General features: G+C 47.1%; 1 protein-coding gene across 1 annotated transcript in view; it reads left to right on the plus strand.

Moving 5' to 3' along the window:
• The window catches only part of LOC124024949 (ATR interacting protein), a 41,375-nt gene that overhangs the window by 14,092 nt on the left and 3,595 nt on the right, over window positions 1-23,688 (plus strand). Inside the window, exons 6-13 of the mRNA XM_046338665.1 lie at window positions 168-248; window positions 3,432-3,555; window positions 3,799-4,344; window positions 5,260-5,511; window positions 13,931-14,073; window positions 14,445-14,536; window positions 16,843-16,929; window positions 18,732-19,011. Of these exons, the coding sequence (XP_046194621.1) occupies window positions 168-248; window positions 3,432-3,555; window positions 3,799-4,344; window positions 5,260-5,511; window positions 13,931-14,073; window positions 14,445-14,536; window positions 16,843-16,929; window positions 18,732-19,011 (1,605 nt within the window). The remainder of the gene's footprint in view (window positions 1-167; window positions 249-3,431; window positions 3,556-3,798; window positions 4,345-5,259; window positions 5,512-13,930; window positions 14,074-14,444; window positions 14,537-16,842; window positions 16,930-18,731; window positions 19,012-23,688) is intronic.

Genomic DNA, 23,688 nt, shown 5'->3' on the forward strand with positions numbered 1-23,688 from the left:
CGTCTGACTGGCCCAGTGTGACTGTTAGTTAGACCTGTCTGACTGGCCCAGTGTGACTGTTAGTTAGACCTGTCTGACTGGCCCAGTGTGACTGTTAGTTAGACCTGTCTGACTGGCCCAGTGTGACTGTTAATGAGGCCCGTCTGACATGTTGTTTTTGTGTTCAGATGGAAAACAACAGTCCAGCGGCAGACAGGAAGTGACTCACTCAGACCCTTTCAACACATTTCAACCCTCTCATCATCAAGGTGAGTTTCTCGTTACCTGACCCTCAGTATAGTATCTATATATAGTTGTACTAGTTACCTAACCCTCGGTATAGTATCTATATATAGTTGTACTAGTTACCTAACCCTCAGTATAGTTGTAGGGTAACTATGTTAACCATTGTCTGGTTCTCTGTGTTGGTGGGGACACCATGTTCTCTGGTTCTCTGTGTTGGTGGGGACACCATGTTCTCTGGTTCTCTGTGTTGGTGGGGACACCATGTTAACTGGTTCTCTGTGTTGGTGGGGACACCATGTTCTCTGGTTCTCTGTGTTGGTGGGGACACCATGTTCTCTGGTTCTCTGTGTTGGTGGGGACACCATGTTCTCTGGTTCTCTGCGTTGGTGGGGACACCATGTTAACTGTTCTCTGGTTCTCTGCGTTGGTGGGGACACCATGTTAACTGTTCTCTGGTTCTCAATGTTGGTGGGGACACCATGTTAACTGTTCTCTGGTTCTCTGTGTTGGTGGGGACACCATGTTCTCTGGTTCTCTGTGTTGGTGGGGACACCATGTTCTCTGGTTCTCTGCGTTGGTGGGGACACCATGTTAACTGTTCTCTGGTTCTCTGTGTTGGTGGGGACACCATGTTGACTGTTCTCTGGTTCTCTGCGTTGGTGGGGACACCATGTTAACTGTTCTCTGGTTCTCTGTGTTGGTGGGGACACCATGTTAACTGTCTGGTTCTCTGTGTTGGTGGGGACACCATGTTAACTGTTCTCTGTGTTGGTGGGGACACCATGTTAACTGTTCTGTGTTGGTGGGGACACCATGTTGACTGTTCTGTGTTGGTGGGGACACCATGTTAACTGTTCTGTGTTGGTGGGGACACCATGTTGACTGTTCTCTGGTTCTCTGCGTTGGTGGGGACACCATGTTGACTGTTCTGTGTTGGTGGGGACACCATGTTGACTGTTCTCTGGTTCTCTGCGTTGGTGGGGACACCATGTTGACTGTTCTGTGTTGGTGGGGACACCATGTTAACTGTTCTCTGGTTCTCTGTGTTGGTGGGGACACCATGTTAACTGTCCTCTGGTTCTCTGTGTTGGTGGGGACACCATGTTAACTGTTCTCTGGTTCTCTGTGTTGGTGGGGACACCATGTTAACTGTTCTCTGGTTCTCTGCGTAGGTGGGGACACCATGTTAACTGTTCTCTGCGTTGGTGGGGACACCATGTTAACTGTTCTCTGGTTCTCTGTGTAGGTGGGGACACCATGTTGACTGTTCTCTGGTTCTCTGCGTTGGTGGGGACACCATGTTAACTGTTCTCTGGTTCTCTGCGTTGGTGGGGACACCATGTTAACTGTTCTGTGTTGGTGGGGACTGTTCTCTGGTTCTCTGCACCATGTTGACTGTGGGGGGGACACCATGTTAACTGTTCTCTGGTTCTCTGTTCACCATGTTGACTGTTCTGTGTTGGTGGGGACACCATGTTGACTGTTCTCTGGTTCTCTGTGTTGGTGGGGACACCATGTTGACTGTTCTCTGGTTCTCTGCGTTGGTGGGGACACCATGTTAACTGTTCTCTGGTTCTCTGCGTAGGTGGGGACACCATGTTGACTGTTCTGCGTTGGTGGGGACACCATGTTAACTGTTCTCTGGTTCTCTGCGTAGGTGGGGACACCATGTTAACTGTTCTCTGGTTCTCTGTTGGTGGGGACACCATGTTAACTGTTCTCTGGTTCTCTGCGTTGGTGGGGACACCATGTTAACTGTTCTCTGGTTCTCTGTGTAGGTGGGGACACCATGTTGACTGTTCTCTGGTTCTCTCTGGTTCGTTGGGGACACCATGTTAACTGTTCTCTGGTTCTCTGTGTAGGTGGGGACACCATGGGGTTCTCTGCGTTGGTGGGGACACCATGTTAACTGTTCTCTGGTTCTCTGCGTAGGTGGGGACACCATGTTGACTGTTCTGTGTTTGTGGGGACACCATGTTAACTGTTCTCTGGTTCTCTGTGTTGGTGGGGACACCATGTTAACTGTTCTCTGGTTCTCTGCGTTGGTGGGGACACCATGTTGACTGTTCTCTGCGTAGGTGGGGACACCATGTTGACTGCTCTGTGTTGGTGGGGACACCATGTTGACTGTTCTGTGGTTCTCTGTGTTGGTGGGGACACCATGTTGACTGTTCTGTGTTCGTGGGGACACCATGTTAACTGTTCTCTGGTTCTCTGCGTAGGTGGGGACACCATGTTAACTGTTCTCTGCGTTGGTGGGGACACCATGTTAACTGTTCTGTGTTGGTGGGACACCATGTTAACTGTTCTCTGGTTCTCTGTGTAGGTGGGGACACCATGTTAACTGTTCTCTGGTTCTCTGTGTTGGTGGGGACACCATATTGACTGTTCTCTGGTTCTCTGTGTTGGTGGGGACACCATGTTAACTGTTCTCTGCGTTGGTGGGGACACCATGTTAACTGTTCTCTGGTTCTCTGTGTAGGTGGGGACACCATGTTAACTGTTCTCTGGTTCTCTGCATTGGTGGGGACACCATGTTAACTGTTCTGTGTTGGTGGGGTCACCATGTTAACTGTTCTCTGGTTCTCTGCATTGGTGGGGACACCATGTTGACTGTTCTGTGTTGGTGGGGACACAATGTTAACTGTTCTCTGGTTCTCTGCATTGATGGGGACACCATGTTAACTGTTCTCTGGTTCTCTGTGTTGGTGGGGACACCATGTTAACTGTTCTCTGGTTCTCTGTGTTGGTGGGGACACCATGTTAACTGTTCTCTGGTTCTCTGCGTAGGTGGGGACACCATGTTAACTGTTCTCTGCGTTGGTGGGGACACCATGTTAACTGTTCTCTGGTTCTCTGTGTTGGTGGGGACACCATGTTAACTGTTCTCTGGTTCTCTGTGTTGGTGGGGACACCATGTTAACTGTTCTGTGTTGGTGGGGACACCATGTTAACTGTTCTCTGCGTTGGTGGGGACACCATGTTAACTGTTCTCTGGTTCTCTGTGTTGGTGGGGACACCATGTTGACTGTTCTGTGTTGGTGGGGACACCATGTTGACTGTTCTGTGTTGGTGGGACACCATGTTAACTGTTCTGTGTTGGTGGGACACCATGTTAACTGTTCTGTGTTGGTGGGGACACCATGTTAACTGTTCTCTGCGTTGGTGGGGACACCATGTTAACTGTTCTCTGGTTCTCTGTGTAGGCTCAGTGCTGTTAAGTCTCCTGTTACAGCATCCTTTAGACCCCAGCAGTCTGGGTCTGGGTCACCTGCTCTGCATCAGCCCTGACGCATTACCTGGTCTCCTGACCAACACCTGTCTCAGCTCGTAAGACCCCCCCCCACCCCCTCTTCCATCATCCTCATTACCTAGTCTCCTGACCAACACATGTCTCAGCTCGTAAGACCCCCCCACCCCCCTCTTCCATCATCCTCATTACCTGGTCTCCTGACCAACACCTGTCTCACCCCCAAACCCCCCCATCATCATCCTCATTACACTGGTTTATTTCACTGTGTTCTTTGGTTGATGCAGTCATTGAGTCATTTAACACTGTGTCCACCCTTACAGAGGGTCTTCGGTTGGCTCCAGTTCCTCCTCCACAGAACCCAGGCATGTTCCCCACCACAACAAGCCCCACAGTCAGCAGCCACGCTTCAAACACTACCAGAATCTGGCCCTGTCTGGCCTCAACATGATGGCCCTACCCAGCCACCACACTGCATTGCCTCCTGAGGACCCGCCCAACCTGAACCCTTCCCACTCTGCCCTTGCCCTGAAAAACAATACCAGGTCCTGTCCTGGTGCTGTCCACCTCCTCCCTCTCCTCGACTACCACATCGGCCTGTTCTGCCAGAGTCTGGAGGCTATCGCCCTGGATGGCTCAGGGACAGGGTCTGGTAAGAGGACCCTGAGAGGGAGCTCTCTGTCCGGGTCGTCGGACGGCAGCCTGGCCTCCAGCGTGGAGGATTCCCTAGGCAGTCAGGAGGAGTTTGCCCTGGCAGCCCTGAAGGCCCTGCATCATACTGTGGCCCAGAGCTCTGAAGTCGTGAATACCCTGCTGGCCCTAACGCCTGGAGCAGAGGGGAGCCTTCCACAGGGTAACACGAGACACGGGTATGTACGATTTGAACATTTTAATGTCCCGAATGAGGAAATGCAATACACCACTTTTTAAAAACAGAACAGATAAGCAGCGCGTTGAGCTACGGTCTGCAGGCTGACACAGGTAAGCAGCGTGTTGTGTTGAGCTACGGTCGGCAGGCTGACAGATAAGCAGCGTGTTGAGCTACGGTCGGCAGGCTGACCGATAAGCAGCGTGTTGAGCTACGGTCGGCAGGCTGAACGACCGATAAGCAGCGTGTTGAGCTACGGTCTGCAGGCTGAACGTGTGCAACATGCTATAATACATACCATTTAATTTCATTGTATCGGTCTTGAGAAAGGCCACAGGGCTGAACCATCACTAAATGTTTGCCTCCCAGTCTCTAATCTGTGTTCGATGTATTTATGTCCTTCTAAGGAAAGTTTTTAGTTTGTATTTTACCTTTTTATTTAACTAGGCAAGTCAGTTAAGAACAAATTCTTATTTTCAATGACGTCCTACTGGGGAACAGTGGGTTTAAACTGCCTTGTTCAGCTCGGGGATTCGATCTCGCAACCTTTCGGTTACTAGTCCAACGCTCTAACCACTAGGCTACCTGCCACCTCTACACTCTAACCACTAGGCTACCTGCCGCCCCTACACTCTAACCACTAGGCTACCCTGCCACCTCTACACTCTAACCACTAGGCTACCTGCGACCTCTACACTCTAACCACTAGGATACCTGCGACCTCTACACTCTAACCACTAGGCTACCTGCCGCCTCTACACTCTAACCACTAGGATACCTGCCACCTCTACACTTTAACCACTAGGCTATGTTTTGTTTAATTGATTCTATGGGTCCCAGGACTCCCTGGAAAACAGTGGCTAGTGTTACTGAGTGGACGATCCTGGCTAAATTCATTATTTTGATTGACCAACAGGCCCATTCTGGCGTCAGGCCTGGCCCCCCTGCTGCCTGACACCTCCATCCAGCCTGGGACTTCTAGAACCTCTGAGACCCCAGTAGATGGCACCAGAGAGGGTCCGGCCCTCCACCCTCTCCTCAGGAAGCTCCTTCAGCTGTCAGACCCCTCCTTCTCCACCAGCGCTTTTCAGAGGGAGGCCCTGGTGCCCAGCAGTCTGACGACTCTCAACATGCTGCTGGAGAGAGCACAGGAGCGGCAGCTTTCCAGGCAAGTCCTTAGATTCTTCCAAAAATGGCACCCTATCCCCTATATAGTGCACTACTTTGGACCCGAGCCCTGGTTCAAAGTAGTGCACTATGTAGGGGAAAAGGGTGCCATTTTGGATGCGTTCTCTTTAATGCAGAAAAGAAACAACATTGACCGTCTAGTTTAGTTAATCTTCTTATATAAGCAAGTAAGACTGCTCTTTTAGTTTTGAGTGCTTTGATTTATTGTCAAATGATTGTTCAATCTTCAAATCATTTAAATGCTTCCAGGTCTGTGGGTTTTATTATATGGTATGAGTGAAGGAAGGAAGTGAGCAGGAATTTCCTTCCTTGATCTGATATGTAATGATGTCTCCTGGCTACAGGTTCCTGTGTTGTCAGGTCAGGTTCTGTCACAGCCGGCCGCGACCGGGAGACCCATGGGGAGGGTTATAGGGGAGGGTTTGGCCGGCAGGGATGTCCTTGTCCCATCGCGCACTAGCGACTCCTGTGGCTGGCCGTGCGCAGTGCAAGCTGACATGGTCGCCAGGTGTACGGTGTTTCCTCCGACACATTGGTGCGGCTGGCTTCTGGGTTAAACGGGCATTGTATCAAGAAGCACGGCTCTCGACATTCGCCTCTCCCGAGTCCGTACGGGAGTTGCAGCGATGAAACAAGACTGTAACTAGCAATTGGTTATTACAAAATTGGGTAAAAAAATATATATATATGTTGTTGTTTTTTTAAGTGGTTAAATGTATAGATATTTTAACACCCCCCCCCCCTAAACTCAAAATGAAGAATAATGCCTGGCTGGATGAGGGGTGGGCCACAAACTTAAAACTCGTAAAACTGACTATCCTACCGATCCTTGACTTCAGCGATGTCATTTACAAAATAGCCTCGAACGCTCTACTCAGACTGCATCCAATTTGCTATCACAGTGCCATCCGTTTTGTCACCAAAGCCCCATATACTACCCACCACTGCGACCTGTACGCTCTCGTTGGCTGGCCCTCACTTCATATTTGTCGCCAAACCCACTGGCTCCAGGTTATCAATAAGTCTTTGCTAGGTAGGTAGGTATCTCAACTCACTGGTCACCATAGCAGCTCCCACCTGTAGCACATGCTCCAGCAGGTATATTTCACGGGTCACCCCCAAAGCAAATTCCTCCTTTGGCTGCCTTTCCTTCCAGTTCTCTGCTGCCAGTGACTGGAATGAAATGCCAAAAATCACTGAAGCTGGAGACTCATATCTCCCTCACTAACTTTAAGTATCAGTTGTCAGAGCAGCTCACAGATCATTGCACCTGTACATAGCCCATCTGTAAACAGCCCAGCCAACTACCTCATCCCCATATTATTATTTATTTATCTTGATCCTTTACACCCCAGTATCTCTACTTGCACATTCATCTTCTGCACACCTATCATTCCAGTGTTTAATTGTTAAATTGTAATTATTTTGCCACTATGGCCTATTTATTGCCTTACCTCCCTTATCTTACCTCATTTGCACTCCCACACTGTAGATAGACTTTCCTATTGCGTTGTTGACTGTACGTTTGTTTATTCCATGTGTAACTCTTGAGTTGTTGTATTTGTCGCACTGCTTTGCTTTATCTTGGCCAGGTCGCCGTTGTAAATGAGAACTTGTTCTCAACTAGCTTACCTGGTTAAATAAAGGTGAAATAAATAAAATAAAATAAAACATTATTGCAAGATCTGATATTGTTCAAATTTGAATAAAACTAATCTGTTGCCTGCGCTACTCAAACAAACAGCATGAGAATATCTTAATGCATCTAGGAAATATAAATCCAATAGGTGGAAATGTCATCTATTAATATTTTGGTAGCGGATTAATGGACAACTTTCCAAGTCACATGTGCTCTCATTCATGCTGTTATGGTCCTGCCCGACAACAATACATACAGGTGATGTTGTTTTGTAATCGGCTCTAAGGAAAACAAGTGGGCTCAGACATCAAAATGATACTTCAAGGTTCCTTGAAGGGATTTTGTATCTTTAACCACTACTCTTGTAATTTAATCAGGAGGCCACCACAGGTGATATTTGAGGCCACCACAGGTGATATTTGAGGCCACCACAGGTGATATTTGAGGCCACCACAGGTGATATTTGAGGCCACCACAGGTGATATTTGAGGCCACCACAGGTGATATTTGAGGCCACCACAGGTGATATTTGAGGCCACCACAGGTGATATTTGAGGCCACCACAGGTGATATTTGAGGCCACCACAGGTGATATTTGAGGCCACCACAGGTGATATTTGAGGCCACCACAGGTGATATTTGAGGCCACCACAGGTGATATTTGAGGCCACCACAGGTGATATTTGAGGCCACCACAGGTGATATTTGAGGCCACCACAGGTGATATTTGAGGCCACCACAGGTGATATTTGAGGCCACCACAGGTGATATTTGAGGCCACCACAGGTGATATTTGAGGCCACCACAGGTGATATTTGAGGCCACCACAGGTGATATTTGAGGCCACCACAGGTGATATTTGAGGCCACCACAGGTGATATTTGAGGCCACCACAGGTGATGATGATTTTGAGGCCACCACAGGTGATATTTGAGGCCACCACAGGTGATATTTGAGGCCACCACAGGTGATATTTGAGGCCACCACAGGTGATATTTGAGGCCACCACAGGTGATATTTGAGGCCACCACGGGTGATATTTGAGGCCACCACGGGTGATATTTGAGGCCACCACGGGTGATATTTGAGGCCACCACGGGTGATATTTGAGGCCACCACGGGTGATCCACCACGGGTGATATTTGAGGCCACCACGGGTGATATTTGAGGCCACCACGGGTGATATTTGAGGCCACCACGGGTGATATTTGAGGCCACCACGGGTGATATTTGAGGCCACCACGGGTGATATTTGAGGCCACCACGGGTGATATTTGAGGCCACCACGGGTGATCTTTGAGGCCACCACGGGTGATCTTTGAGGCCACCACGGGTGATCTTTGAGGCCACCACGGGTGATCTTTGAGGCCACCACGGGTGATCTTTGAGGCCACCACGGGTGATCTTTGAGGCCACCACGGGTGATCTTTGAGGGGTGATCTTTGAGGCCACCACAGGTGATCTTTGGGGCCACCACAGGTGATCTTTGGGGCCACCACAGGTGATCTTTGGGGCCACCACAGGTGATCTTTGGGGCCACCACAGGTGATATTTGGGGCCACCACCGATCATCTTTGGGGCCACCACAGATCATCTTTGGGGCCACCCTGGATTTGACCTCAAATCCAATATGGCTGCCATAATACCATTTGATGGAAGTCAAAATCACCTGTAATTATGATTTTTTTGTTGTTGTTGTAGTTGAGGCATTTTTTTCCCAGAAATATTTGAAAACTGGTTTAGTGTAAATCAATTTCATTCTGAATCAAATATGGACAACATAATTACACTAAGACACATTTGCTTTTACATATATAAATTGTCCTGGTTTATTTAGTCTTTAAAAGGATTTTAATACGTCTCTTGATATAACTAGGACTAGGAGTGGCACTGCCGTGCCTCTGTTGTGTTTGAAGTAGATGAAGCCAACTAGCTGTTCACGTTGTTCACAACACAAGCACACAGTAGAGTAACCAAGGTACAGGAAAACAACCTGTATCACAACGGCCAGCCACTCTGGCAGCGTATATGTACAGCTATGACATGCCCCCTCTTTCAACCACTGAAACTAAGTGGACAAGGTCTCTGAGGTGACCAGGACATGAGTGTATCCTAACAGGATGAGGAGACAAAGTAGCCAGTAGTGTTTGCAGTTCTGGGGCCTGACCAGGTTACACAGCTAACAGTAGTGTTTGGGGCCTGACCAGGTTACACAGCTAACAGTAGTGGTTGGGGCCTGACCAGGTTACACAGCTAACAGTAGTGTTTGTAGTTCTGGGCCCTGACCAGGTTGATTAGCTAACAGTAGTGGTTGTAGTTCTGGGGCCTGACCAGGTTGATTAGCTAACAGTAGTGGTTGTAGTTCTGGGGCCTGACCAGGTTACACAGCTAACAGTAGTGGTTGTAGTTCTGGGGCCTGACCAGGTTACACAGCTAACAGTAGTGGTTGTAGTTCTGGGGCCTGACCAGGTTGATTAGCTAACAGTAGTGGTTGTAGTTCTGGGGCCTGACCAGGTTGATTAGCTAACAGTAGTGGTTGTAGTTCTGGGGCCTGACCAGGTTACACAGCTAACAGTAACAAAAAGGACGATGACCGATTGTCACGACGCCGATTAATTGGTCGACCACTAGTTCAGACCCAGGGCCCCGAGCTTAATGATCAGCTCGGAGTGTACTAAGGCTGAGCTGTTGTCAATGAACAGCATTCTTACGTAGGTATTTCTCTTGTCCAGGTGGGAAAGGGCAGTGTGGCAATTGCGTCGTCCGTGGATCTGTTGGGGCAAATTGTAATGAGTCTAGGGCGTCGAGTAAGGTGGAGGTGATGTGATTCTTAACTCGATTCTCAAAGCACTTCAGGATGACAGAAGTGAATGCTACGGGGCGAAAGTCATTTAGTTCAGTTACCTTTACTTTCTTGGGTACAGGAACAATGATCATGAACATCTTGAACTAAGTGGGTACAACAGACTGAATACGTCTGTAAACACTCCAGCATGCTGGTCTGTGCATCCTCTGAGTATGAGGCTTGGGATGCCACTCTGGGCCGGCAGCCTTGCGAGGGTTAACACGCTTAAATGACTTACCCACATCAACCACGAAGAATGAGAGCACACAATCCTTGTGAGCATTGGGGGCCCACGTCAGCAGCTCAATGTTTTCCTTGAAGCAGGCAAAGAAGGGGTTTAGCTTGTCTGGGAGCGAGGCGTCGGGGTGCCCACGACGTGGCTGGTTTTCCAGTGGTTGTCTGGAGTCCTGTCATATACGTGTCGTGTCTGAGCCGCTGAATTACGTTCGAAACGTCACAGTGAGAACAACATCCTCTATGCACTTCCTGATGAACCCAGTAACTGAGTTGGTGTATACATCTATACTATTCTCAGAGGTGACCCGAACGTTTCCCAGTTCGCGTGATCAAAACATAGATTCCAATTGGTCAGAACAATGTTGAACAGTCCTTACCACGAGAGGAGCAGAATGGAGGTGTGATCTGATTTGCCGAAGGGAGGGCGGGACAGGGCCTTGCAGCCGTCCCAGATGGGAGTGTAGCAATGTTCCCAGAGTCCGTGTTGTATATCTATCTATCACAGGAGATGTGTTGATAGAGTTTCGGTAGCATTTTCCTCAGATTTATTTTTATTGAAGTCCCCAGTTACAATAAACGCGGCATCGGGATATGCGACATCCTGTTTGCACATAGTCCAGTGGAGTTCCTTTAGTCCAGTGGAGTTCCTTTAGTCCAGTGGAGTTCCTTTAGTCCAGTGGAGTTCCTTTAGTCCAGTGGAGTTCCTTTAGTCCAGTGGAGTTCCTTTAGTCCAGTGGAGTTCCTTTAGTCCAGTGGAGTTCCTTTAGTCCAGTGGAGTTCCTTTAGTCCAGTGGAGTTCCTTTAGTCCAGTGGAGTTCCTTTAGTCCAGTGGAGTTCCTTTAGTCCAGTGGAGTTCCTTTAGTCCAGTGTGAGTTCCTTTAGTCCAGTGGAGTTCCTTTAGTCCAGTGGAGTTCCTTTAGTCCAGTGGAGTTCCTTTAGTCCAGTGGAGTTCCTTTAGTCCAGTGGAGTTCCTTTAGTCCAGTGGAGTTCCTTTAGTCCAGTGGAGTTCCTTTAGTCCAGTGGAGTTCCTTTAGTCCAGTGGAGTTCCTTTAGTCCAGTGGAGTTCCTTTAGTCCAGTGGAGTTCCTTTAGTCCAGTGGAGTTCCTTTAGTCCAGTGGAGTTCCTTTAGTCCAGTGGAGTTCCTTTAGTCCAGTGGAGTTCCTTTAGTCCAGTGGAGTTCCTTTAGTCCAGTGGAGTTCCTTTAGTCCAGTGGAGTTCCTTTAGTCCAGTGGAGTTCCTTGAGAGCCGTCGTGGTGTCTTCTTGGGGGGAATATACACGGCAGTGACGATGACCAATGAAAATGATCTTGAGAGGTAATGCGGTTGGCATTTCACAGTGAGGTATTCCAGATCGGGAGAACAAAGGGACTTGGGTTCCTGTACGTTATCACAATTACACCATGAGTAGTTAATCATGAAACAAACCCCTCCGCCTTCCTTTTTCCCAGAGAGTTCTTTCTTACTGTCTGCGCGATGGATGGAGAACCCTGCTGGCTGAATGGATGAGGACACTATATCCGGAGAGAGCCATGACTCCCTACAACGGAGTATGTTGACAGTCCTTGATGTCACTCTGGAAGGAGATCCTCGCCCTGAGCTCGTCTACTTTATTGTCCAGGGACTAAACGTTATCGGGTAATAATTCTCTGAAGGGGTTGAAGATGGTATGCACGCCGCCTGAGTGACTTGGGCCAACACCTTCTACTTCTTCTCCGGCGTTTTGATGCAGCCCCTCAGGATGAATAGAGCGGGAAGTTCAAACAAAGGATTTCTGGTGACCGCCAATCTATTATCCCAACGTTCTTTCCTGCTGTAGGTAATAATACAAGAAATCTTCTGAGCAAATAATGTCTGAAACGACAACAAAGAATACACCCCTTTTATGGTATTTTGGCAGCCATATTGAATTTTGAATGCCATAAAGTGGATTTAGAGCAGAGGATGCTGGTGGGAGGACCTACAGGAGGACGGGTTCATTGTAATGGCTGGAATGGAATCAATGGAAAGGAGTCAAACGTGTGTTCCGTACACAATGTTTGTGTTTGATACCCTTCCATCGGTTTCATTCCAACCAATAGAATGAACCTGTCCTCCTATAGCTCCTCCCACCAGCCTTCTCTGATTTGGAGGCAAGTCTTAGGGGCGCACCCTAACGTAATTGCAAGGTGTTGAACATATAAAATCTACAGAGAAACATTTGACCGAAAATAATCGATAGTTTTCACTGTCTCAGCCTACTTGTTTTTCTTGGAGATGATTTTTAGATTAATAGCCACATCATAAAACGTGTAACAATTAAAAACATAGCAGTGAATGACGGAAAAAATATGACTTGGAAAGTTGCCTGTTAATCAGCTTCCAAAAACGCCAAGCTTACGCTTATCATAAATCTCCATAGTTCATATTTCCTCCTATTGCATCTCTTTGTTTACAGGTCAATATTAACTAGATGCAGTAAGATATCCTCATGCTGTCTGTTTGTGTAGTGTAGACAATTGACTACTTCTATTCAACATTTTTGCTGTTTATCAGATCTTGCAATATTGGGTTCATGAACTTATGTGGCCCGCTCCTCATCCAACCAGGCATTATTTTGCATGTCAAATCACATTTTATTGGTCACATACACAGGGTTAGCAGATGTTATTGGTCACATACACACGTTAACAGATGTTATTGCGAGTGTAGCAAAATGCTTGTGCTTCTAGTTCCCGACAGTGCAGCAATATCTAGTAAGAAATCGAACAATTCCCCAACAACTACCTTATACACACACATCTAAAGGGACGGAATGAGAATATGTACAGAATATGGCCGAGCAGCATAGGCAAGATGGTATACATGGTATAAGATACAGTATATACAAATGAGATTAGTAATGCGAGATATGTAAACATTATTAAAGTGCCGTTGTTTAAAGTGACTAGTGAGTCTCTATGTAGGCAGCAGCCACTCAATGTTAGTGGTGGCTGTTTAACAGTCTGATGGCCTTGAGATAGAAGCTGTTTTTCAGTCTCTCAGTCCCAGCTTTGATGCACTTGAACTGACCTCGCCTTCTGGATGATGGCGGGGTGAACAGGCAGCGGCTCGGGTGGTTGTTGTCCTTGATGATCTTTATGGCCTTCCTGTGACATCTGGTGGTGTAGGTGTCCTGGAGGGCAGGTAGTTTGCCCCCGGTGATGCGTTGTGCAGACCTCACTACCCTCTGGAGAGCCTTACGGTTGAGGGCGGAGCAGTTGCCGTACCAGGCTGTGATACAGCCCGACAGGATGCTCTCAATTGTGCATCTGTAAAAGTTTGTCAGGGTATTAGGTGACAAGCCAAATTTCTTCAGCCTCCTGAGGTTGAAGAGGCGCTATTGCGCCTTCTTCACCATACTGTCTATGTGAGTGGACCACTTCAGTTTGTCTGTGACGTGTTCGCGGAGGAACTTTAAAACTCTCCACTCATGTTTTGAGTTTAGGGGGTGTGTCTCTATCAATTTACCAATTTTTGTAGTAAAAAAATAATGTCCACAACAATCCATGTATTAAATGGGAGACATTAGAGATGTGGAAAAACACGGTTGTGTTTTGATCTACCACGGCTTGGGGTAGCTCATACTAAAGCCCTTTTTTGAGTATTGGCCATGAGCCTACTATGTTTACCTATGTCATGTTTTGTATTGCCTCCTTGCAGGTTCCAGTGTGTTGTGTCCAGTCCGGCTCTGTCTCGCTGCCTGTCTCTAGACTCGTCCTACCAGACCCTGTCTCTGTCTGTCTCCCTACTAGCTGGCCTGGCCCACAGCGATGAGCTAGCTTTTAGAATCTGCTGTCATACAGGTAACTACGGGGGCCTCCTCTGTAACTAAGGGGCGTGGCCTCTGCTGTCATACAGGTAACTAGGGGGCCTCCTCTGCTGTCATACAGGTAACTAGGGGGCCTCCTCTGTAACTAAGGGGCACGGCCTCTGCTGTCATACAGGTAACTACGGGGCCTCCTCTGTAACTAAGGAGCGTGGCCTCTGCTGTCGTACAGGTAACTAGGGGCCTCCTCTGTCATGACTGGGTCTCCTTCACATTCATTGATTAGATGACGTTATGTACTTTACCAACGTTTTCAGAGCTGGAAGAAGTGAACAATCAATTGAAGAGATGTTTTAGTACATGTGTATTTCTCTGTATGTGGTGGTGATGATATTGTCGTCCCTCCAGACTGGTGTCCGTTACTGAAGGTTTTCCAGTACATCACCTCCAGACCTGACAAGACCGTCACAGACTCTCACTGGTCACAGCTGGAGGTGGAGGTAACGTTGCTTTACCTCAGATCAGCTGTTGTTGAAAAGAGAACAAAATCGCAACTACTATGTTGTCTGTTTATACATGCTGGCTGTCTGTTTATAAATGTTGTCTGTCTGTTTATACATGCTGGCTGTCTGTCTGTTTATACATGCTGGCTGTCTGTCTGTTTATACATGCTGTCTGTCTGTCTGTTTACACATGCTGTCTGTCTGTTTACGCATGCTGTCTGTCTGTTTATGCATGCTGTCTGTCTGTTTATGCATGCTGTCTGTCTGTTTATGCATGCTGTCTGTCTGTTTATGCGTGCTGTCTGTCTGTGCATGCTGTCTGTCTGTTTATGCATGCTGTCTGTCTGTTTGTTCATGCTGTCTGTCTGTTTATACATGCTGTCTGTTTGTTTGTGCATGCTGTCTGTCTGTTTATACATGCTGTCTGTCTGTTTGTGCATGCTGTCTGTCTGTTTATACATGCTGTCTGTCTGTTTATACATGCTGTCTGTTTGTGCATGCTGTCTGTCTGTTTGTGCATGCTGTCTGTCTGTTTGTGCATGCTGTCTGTCTGTTTATGCATGTTGTCTGTCTGTTTATGCATGCTGTCTGTTTTTATGCAAGCTGTCGGTCTGTCTATACATGCTGTCGGTCTGTCTATACATGCTGTCGGTCTGTTTATGCATGCTGTCTGTCTGTTTATGCATGCTGTCTGTCTGTTTGTACATTCTGTCGGTTTGTTTATACATGCTGTCTGTCTGTCTATACATGCTGTCGGTCTGTTTGTACATTCTGTCGGTTTGTTTATACATGCTGTCTGTCTGTCTATACATGCTGTCTGTCGGTCTGTCTATACATGCTGTCTGTCGGTCTGTCTATACATGCTGTCTGTCGGTCTGTCTATACATGCTGTCTGTCGGTCTGTCTATACATGCTGTCTGTCGGTCTGTCTGTACATGCTGTCTGTCGGTCTGTCTATACATGCTGTCGGTCTGTCTATACATGCTGTCTGTCGGTCTGTCTATACATGCTGTCTGTCGGTCTGTCTATACATGTTGTCGGTCTGTCTATACATGTTGTCGGTCTGTCTATACATGTTGTCGGTCTGTCTATACATGTTGTCGGTCTGTCTATACATGTTGTCGGTCTGTCTATACATGCTGTCGGTCTGTCTATACATGCTGTCGGTCTGTCTGTTTATACATGCTGTCGGTCTGTCTGTTTATACATGATTCCTGTCTGTTTATACATACATGCTGTCTGTCTGTCTATACATGCTGTCTGTCTGTCTATACATGCTGTCTGTCTGTTTATACATGCTGTCTGTCTGTTTATACATGCTGTAAATCTGTTTATGCAAGCTGTCTGTCTGTCTATACATGCTGTCTGTCTGTCTATACATGCTGTCTGTCTGTCTATACATGCCGTCTGTCTGTCTATACATGCTGTCTGTCTGTCTATACATGCTGTCTGTCTGTCTATACATGCTGTCTGTCTGTCTATACATACTGTCTGTCTGTCTGTTAATACATACATGCTGTCTGTCTGTCTATACATGCTGTCTGTCTATACATACTGTCTGTCTGTCTGTTAATACATACATGCTGTCTGTCTGTCTATACATGCTGTCTGTCTGTCTATACATACTGTCTGTCTGTCTGTTAATACATACATGCTGTCTGTCTATACATGCTGTCTGTTTGTCTATACATACTGTCTGTCTGTTTACACATGCTGTCTGTCTGTTAATACATACATGCTGTCTGTCTGTCTATACATGCTGTCTGTCTGTCTACATACTGTCTGTCTGTTTATACATACATGCTGTCTGTCTGTTTATACATACATGCTGTCTGTCTGTTTATACATACATGCTGTCTGTCTGTCTATACATGCTGTCTGTCTGTCTATACATGCTGTCTGTCTGTTTATGCAAGCTGTCTGTCTGTTTATACATGCTGTCTGTCTGTTTATACATGCTGTCTGTCTATACATGCTGTCTGTCTGTCTATACATGCTGTCTGTCTGTCTGTTTATACATGCTGCCTGTCTGTCTTTTTATACATGCTGTCTGTCTGTTTATACATGCTGTCTGTCTGTTTATACATGCTGTCTGTCTGTCTGTCTGTCTGTCTGTCTGTCTGTCTGTCTGTCTGTCTGTCTGTCTGTCTGTCTGTCTGTCTATACATGCTGTCTATCTGTTTATACAGTCTGTCTGTCTGTTTATACATGCTGTCTGTCTGTCTGTTTATACATGCTGTCTATCTGTTTATGCATGCTGTCTGTCTGTTTATGCATGCTGTCTGTCTGTTCTCTATGGGCAGGTGGTGCGTTTCCTGACCAGTCTGTTCAATAGGAAAGCTTCCACGTGGAGTGTGTTTGTTGAGTCGTCCTGTCAGTGCCACAGTGAGGTAAGAAGCAGAGCTGTTTGTCAGAGGTATAGAAATAGAATGAAAAGCTTGGAACCTCTCACCATAATGACCCGAATGGGGACGCCGTTGGAACCTCACTATAATGACCTGAATGGGGACGCCGTTAGAACCTCACTATAATGACCTGAATGGGGACGCCGTTAGAACCTCACTATAATGACCTGAATGGGGACGCCGTTAGAACCTCACTATAATGACCTGAATGGGGACGCCGTTAGAACCTCACTATAATGACCTGAATGGGGACGCTGTTAGAACCTCACTATAATGACCTGAATGGGGACGCCGTTAGAACCTCACTATAATGACCTGAATGGGGACGCCGTTAGAACCTCACTATAATGACCTGAATGGGGACGCCGTTAGAACCTCACTATAATGACCTGAATGGGGACGCCGTTAGAACCTCACTATAATGACCTGAATGGGGACGCCGTTAGAACCTCACTATAATGACCTGAATGGGGACGCCGTTAGAACCTCACTATAATGACCTGAATGGGGATGCTGTTAGAACCTCACTATAATGACCTGAATGGGGACGCCGTTAGAACCTCACTATAATGACCTGAATGGGGGCGCCGTTAGAACCTCACTATAATGACCTGAATGGGGACGCCGTTAGAACCTCACTATAATGACCTGAATGGGGACGCCGTTAGAACCTCACTATAATGACCTGAATGGGGACGCCATTGGAATCTCTCACCATAATGACCTGAATGGGGACGCTGTTAGAACCTCACTATAATGACCTGAATGGGGACGCTGTTAGAACCTCTCACTATAATGACCTGAATGGGGACGCTGTTAGAACCTCACTATAATGACCTGAATGGGGACGCTGTTAGAACCTCTCACTATAATGACCTGAATGGGGACGCCGTTAGAACCTCACTATAATGACCTGAATGGGGACGCCGTTAGAACCTCTCACTATAATGACCTGAATGGGGACGCTGTTAGAACCTCACTATAATGACCTGAATGGGGACGCTGTTAGAACCTCTCACTATAATGACCTGAATGGGGACGCTGTTAGAACCTCACTATAATGACCTGAATGGGGACGCTGTTAGAACCTCTCACTATAATGACCTGAATGGGGACGCCCTCACTATAATGACCTGAATTAGAACCTCACTATAATGACCTGAATGGGGACGCTGTTAGAACCTCTCACTATAATGACCTGAATGGGGACGCTGTTAGAACCTCACTATAATGACCTGAATGGGGACGCTGTTAGAACCTCTCACTATAATGACCTGAATGGGGACGCCGTTAGAACCTCACTATAATGACCTGAATGGGGACGCCGTTAGAACCTCTCACTATAATGACCTGAATGGGGACGCTGTTAGAACCTCACTATAATGACCTGAATGGGGACGCCATTTAATTCATTCTAATTCCATAGTCAGAGCTTTGGAGAGTTGGTCAACCAAAGTGCCTTTTGATGTCTGTCCATGGAAATTCTTATCTGTTGACATGGGCGGCAGCGTAGCCTAGTGGTTAGAGCGTTGGACTAGTAACCGGAAGGTTGCAAGTTCAAATCCCCGAGCTGACAAGGTACAAATCTGTCATTCTGCCCCTGAACAAGGCAGTTAACCCATTGTTCCTAGGCCGTCATTGAAAATAAGAATTTGTTCTTAACTGACTTGCCTGGTTAAATAAAGGTAAAAATTAAAAAATGGACATTTTTTCTTTTCAGTGTCTTAAGAGTAAGATTATTTCCAAACATCTCCTGACGGTGGTTGTCTGCCTGTCTCTGTGCGCAGGTAGTGAAGACCACAGTGGTGCTACTCCACAGGCAGTGGCTGGACCTCCGGGGCCGAGTGGAGGGGAGCTCTGGGGGCGAGGCAACGATCCAAAGCCCGGCGTGGTGCTCCTCTCCTGGGGTTGATCTGCTAAGGGAGGCTCTGATGCTGCTCCACTGGCTCTTCCTCAACAACAGTAGCTTCTCAGAGCACTGCCTTCCTGTCCTCCACATGTATGACCAGATGATTCCTGCCATTAGAGACACCTTCAGGAGGATCCCTCACCTCTCAGAGAGTGAAGGTAGGTAGTGGGCAAACTATGTCCCGCGGCCCATATCCGCCACACAAATCTTTTTTTTTTTTTTTATAGGTTTTGTCAAATAAAATATACGCTGGATAAAAATATAAACGCAAAATGGAAAGTGTTGGTCTCATGAGCTGAAGAATAAAAAAAGATCCCAGGGATTTTCCATACGAACAAAAATTCTGTGCACAAATTAGTGAGCATTTATCCTTTGCCAAGATAATCCATCCACCCGACAGGTGTGGCATATCATGAAGCTGCTTAAACATCATGTTCAAAGATGGCGCCGACAGACAGCAGCTCTGATTCTAGATCCTAAAGCAACTTTACAGTATTTTGTTTTTTTGTGTGTTATTTCTTACATCACATCAAATTTCATTGGTCACATACACATGGTTAGCTGATGTTAATTAATGTGAGTGTAGTGAAATGCTTGTGCTTCTAGTTCCCGGCAGTGCAGTAATATCTAACAAGTAATCTAACAAATTCACAACAACCACCTTATACACACAATGTAAAGGGATGGAATAAGAATATGTACATATAAATATATGGATGAGCGATGGCCGTGCGGCATAGGCAAGATGCAGTAGATGGTATAGAGTACAGTATATACATTTGAGATGAGTAATGTAGGGTATGTAAACATTATTAAAGTGGCGTTATTTTAAAGTGACTAGTGATCCCTTTATTAAATCCATTTATGAAAGTGGCCAGTGATTTGAGTCTATATGTAGGCAGCAGCCTCTCTGTGTTAGTGATGGCTGTTTAACAGTCTGATGGCCTTGAGATAGAAGCTGTTTTTCAGTCTCTCGGTCCCAGCTTTGATGCACCTGTACTGACCTCGCCTTCTGGATGATAGCGGGGTGAACAGGCAGTGGCTCGGGTGGTTGTTGTCCTTGATGATCTTTTTGGCCTTCCTGTGACATCGGGTGGTGTAGGTGTCCTGGAGGGCAGGTAGTTTGCCCCCGGTGATGCGTTGTGTAGACCTCACTACCCTCTGGAGAGCCTTACGGTTGTGGGCGGAGCAGTTGCCGTACCAGGCGGTGATTCAGCGCGCCAGGATGCTCTCGATTGTGCATCTGTAAAAGTTTGAGAGTTATAAGTGACAAGCCAAATTTCTTCAGCCTCCTGAGGTTGAAGAGGCGCTGTTGCGCCTTCTTCACAACGCTGTCTGTGTGGGTGGACCATTTCAGTTTGTCCGTGATGTGTACGCCGAGGAACTTAAAACTTGCTACCCTCTCCACTACTGTTCCATCGATGTGGATAGGGGGGTGTTCCCTCTGCTGTTTCCTGAAGTCCACAATCATCTCCTTAGTTTTGTTGACGTTGAGTGTGAGGTTGTTTTCCTGACACCACACTCCGAGGGCCCTCACCTCCTCCCTGTAGGCCGTCTCGTCGTTGTTGGTAATCAAGCCTACCACTGTTGTGTCGTCCGCAAACTTGATGATTGAGTTGAAGGCGTGCGTGGCCACGCAGTCGTGGGTGAACAGGGGAGTACAGGAGAGGGCTCAGAACGCACCCTTGTGGGGCCCCCGTGTTGAAGATCAGCGGGGAGGAGATGTTGTTGCCTACCCTCACCACCTTCTATAGGTTAGGTTGCTACTGTACAGAAGCTGACTTGTTAGTCCACAATCATCTCCTTAGTTTTGTTGACGTTGAGTGAGAGGTTATTTTCCTGACGCCACACTGGTTTGCGCTTTCAGTTTTGCGCGAATGCTGCCATCAATCCACGGTTACTGGCTAGGGAAGGTTTTAATAGTCACCGTGGTTACAACATCATCTCCGATGCACTTCCTAAAAACTCACCGAGTCAGCGTATACGTCCATGTTAATGTCTCAGGCTACCACCCGGAACATATCCCAGTCCATGTGATCAAAGCAATCTTGAAGCGTGGAATCTGATTGGTCAGACCAGCGTTGGATAGACCTAAGCACGGGCGCTTCCTGTTTTAGTTTCTGCCTATAGGAGGGGAGCAACAAGATGGAGTCATGGTCAGATTTGCCGAAGGGAGGGCGGGGGAGGGCATCGCAGAAGTTAGAGTAGCAGTGGTCCAGTGTTTTGCACAAGCGAGTACAACCATCAATGTGCTGGTAGAATTTAGGTAGCCTTGTTCTCAAATGAGCCTTGTTAAAATCCCCAGCTACAATAAATGCAGCCTCAGGATATTTATGGTTTCCATGGAGTCCAGTGAAGTTCTTTCAGGGCCGTCGGCGTATACGACACCGACTGGACTTTGTGCCAACTGGAAGCCACATGTCCTGAGGCCACATTTATTGTAGCTGGAGATTTCAACAAAGCAAATCTGAGGAAAACGTTACCGAAGTTCTACCAACACTTTGACTGTAGGACTCGTGCCGGAAAAACTCTCGACCGCTGCTACTCCCTCTTCAAATCAAATCAAATCAAATTTATTTATATAGCCCTTCGTACGTCAGCTGATATCTCAAAGTGCTGTACAGAAACCCAGCCTAAAACCCCAAACAGCAAACAATGCAGGTGTAAAAGCACGGTGGCTAGGAAAAACTCCCTAGAAAGGCCAAAACCTAGGAAGAAACCTAGAGAGGAACCGGGCTATGTGGGGTGGCCAGTCCTCTTCTGGCTGTGCCGGGTAGAGATTATAACAGAACATGACCAAGATGTTCAAATGTTCATAAATGACCAGCATGGTCAAATAATAATAAGGCAGAACAGTTGAAACTGGAGCAGCAGCACAGTCAGGTGGACTGGGGACAGCAAGGAGCCATCATGTCAGGTAGTCCTGGGGCACGGTCCTAGGGCTCAGGTCCTCCGAGAGAGAGAAAGAAAGAGAGAATTAGAGAGAGCATATGTGGGGTGGCCAGTCCTCTTCCGGCTGTGCCGGGTGGAGATTATAACAGAACGTGGCCAAGATGTTCAAATGTTCATAAATGACCAGCATGGTTGAATAATAGTAAGGCAGAACAGTTGAAACTGGAGCAGGAGCATGGCCAGGTGGACTGGGGACAGCAAGGAGTCCTCATGTCAGGTAGTCCTGGGACATGGTCCTAGGGCCCAGGCCAGTTGAAACTGGAGCAGGAGCATGGCCAGGTGGACTGGGGACAGCAAGGAGTCATCATGTCAGGTAGTCCTGGGGCATGGTTCTAGGGCTCAGGTCCTCCGAGAGAGAGAAAGAAAGAGAGAAGGAGAGAATTAGAGAACGCACACTTAGATTTACACAGGACACCGAATAGGACAGGAGAAGTACTCCAGATAAACAAACTGACCCTAGCCCCCCGACACAAACTACTGCAGCATAAATACTGGAGGCTGAGACAGGAGGGGTCAGGAGACACTGTGGCCCCATCCGAGGACACCCCCGGACTCTTCTGGGATGCCTACAAGGCCCGCCTCTGCCCTCCCTTCGGCAAATTAGATCACGACTACATTTGGCTTCTCCCTTCCTATAGACAAATCAAATCAAAGTTTATTTGTCACGTGAATACAACAGACCTTACAGTGAAATGCTTACTTAAAGGCTCTAACCAATAATGCAAAAAATGTGTTAGGTGAACAATAGGTAAGTAAATAAATAAAACAACAGTAAAAAGACAGGCTAGCCCTATATATACAGTAGAGGGGCTATATACAGTAGAGGGGCTATATACAGTAGAGGGGCTATATACAGTAGAGGGGCTATATACAGTAGAGGGGCTATATACAGTAGAGGGGCTATATACAGTAGAGGGGCTATATACAGTAGAGGGGCTATATACAGTAGAGGGGCTATATACAGTAGAGGGCTATATACAGTAGAGGGGCTATATACAGTAGAGGGGCTATATACAGTAGAGGGCTATATACAGTAGAGGGGCTATATACAGTAGAGGGGCTATATACAGTAGAGGGGCTATATACAGTAGAGGGGCTATATACAGTAGAGGGGCTATATACAGTAGAGGGGCTATATACAGTAGAGGGGCTATATACAGTAGAGGGGCTCTATACAGTAGAGGGGCTCTATACAGTAGAGGGGCTACATATAGACACCGGTTAGTCAGGCTGATTGAGGTAGTATGTACATGAATGTATAGTTAAAGTGACTATGCATATATGATAAACAGAGAGTAGCAGCAACGTAAAGAGTGGTTGTGGGGGCACACAATGCAAATAAAGAAAACTCAAACAGGAAGTACCTGCGCTAAGGTTTATTCAACGCTGGTCTGACCAATCGGAATCCACGCTTCAAGGTTGTTTTGATCACACGGACTGGGATAACATTGACATACACATGAACACTGTGGCTGAGTTCATCAGGAAGTGTCTAGGGGATGTTGTTCCCATGGTGACTATTAAAACCTACCCAAACCAGAAACCGTGGATAGATGGCAGCATTCGCGCAAAACTGAAAGCGCGAACCACCGCATTTAACCATGGCAAAACGACAACATTGACAAATACGCTGATTCAGTGTGCGTTGAAGATGTCGTTCCCATAGCAACGATTAAAACATTCCCAAACCAGAAACCGTGGATTGAGGGCAGCATTCAAGGTGACTCGGAATATGGTCGAATACAAACAGTATAGTTATTCCCTCCGTAAAGGCAATCAGACAGGCAGAACGTAAGTATAGAGACAAAGTGGAGTCTCAATTCAACGGCTCAGACATGAGACGCATGTGGCAGGGTCTCCAGACAATCACGTCGAGGAGACCA

The sequence above is a fragment of the Oncorhynchus gorbuscha genome, linkage group LG03 (assembly GCF_021184085.1).
Source record: "Oncorhynchus gorbuscha isolate QuinsamMale2020 ecotype Even-year linkage group LG03, OgorEven_v1.0, whole genome shotgun sequence".
In the NCBI taxonomy this organism is placed as follows: Eukaryota; Metazoa; Chordata; class Actinopteri; order Salmoniformes; family Salmonidae; genus Oncorhynchus; species Oncorhynchus gorbuscha.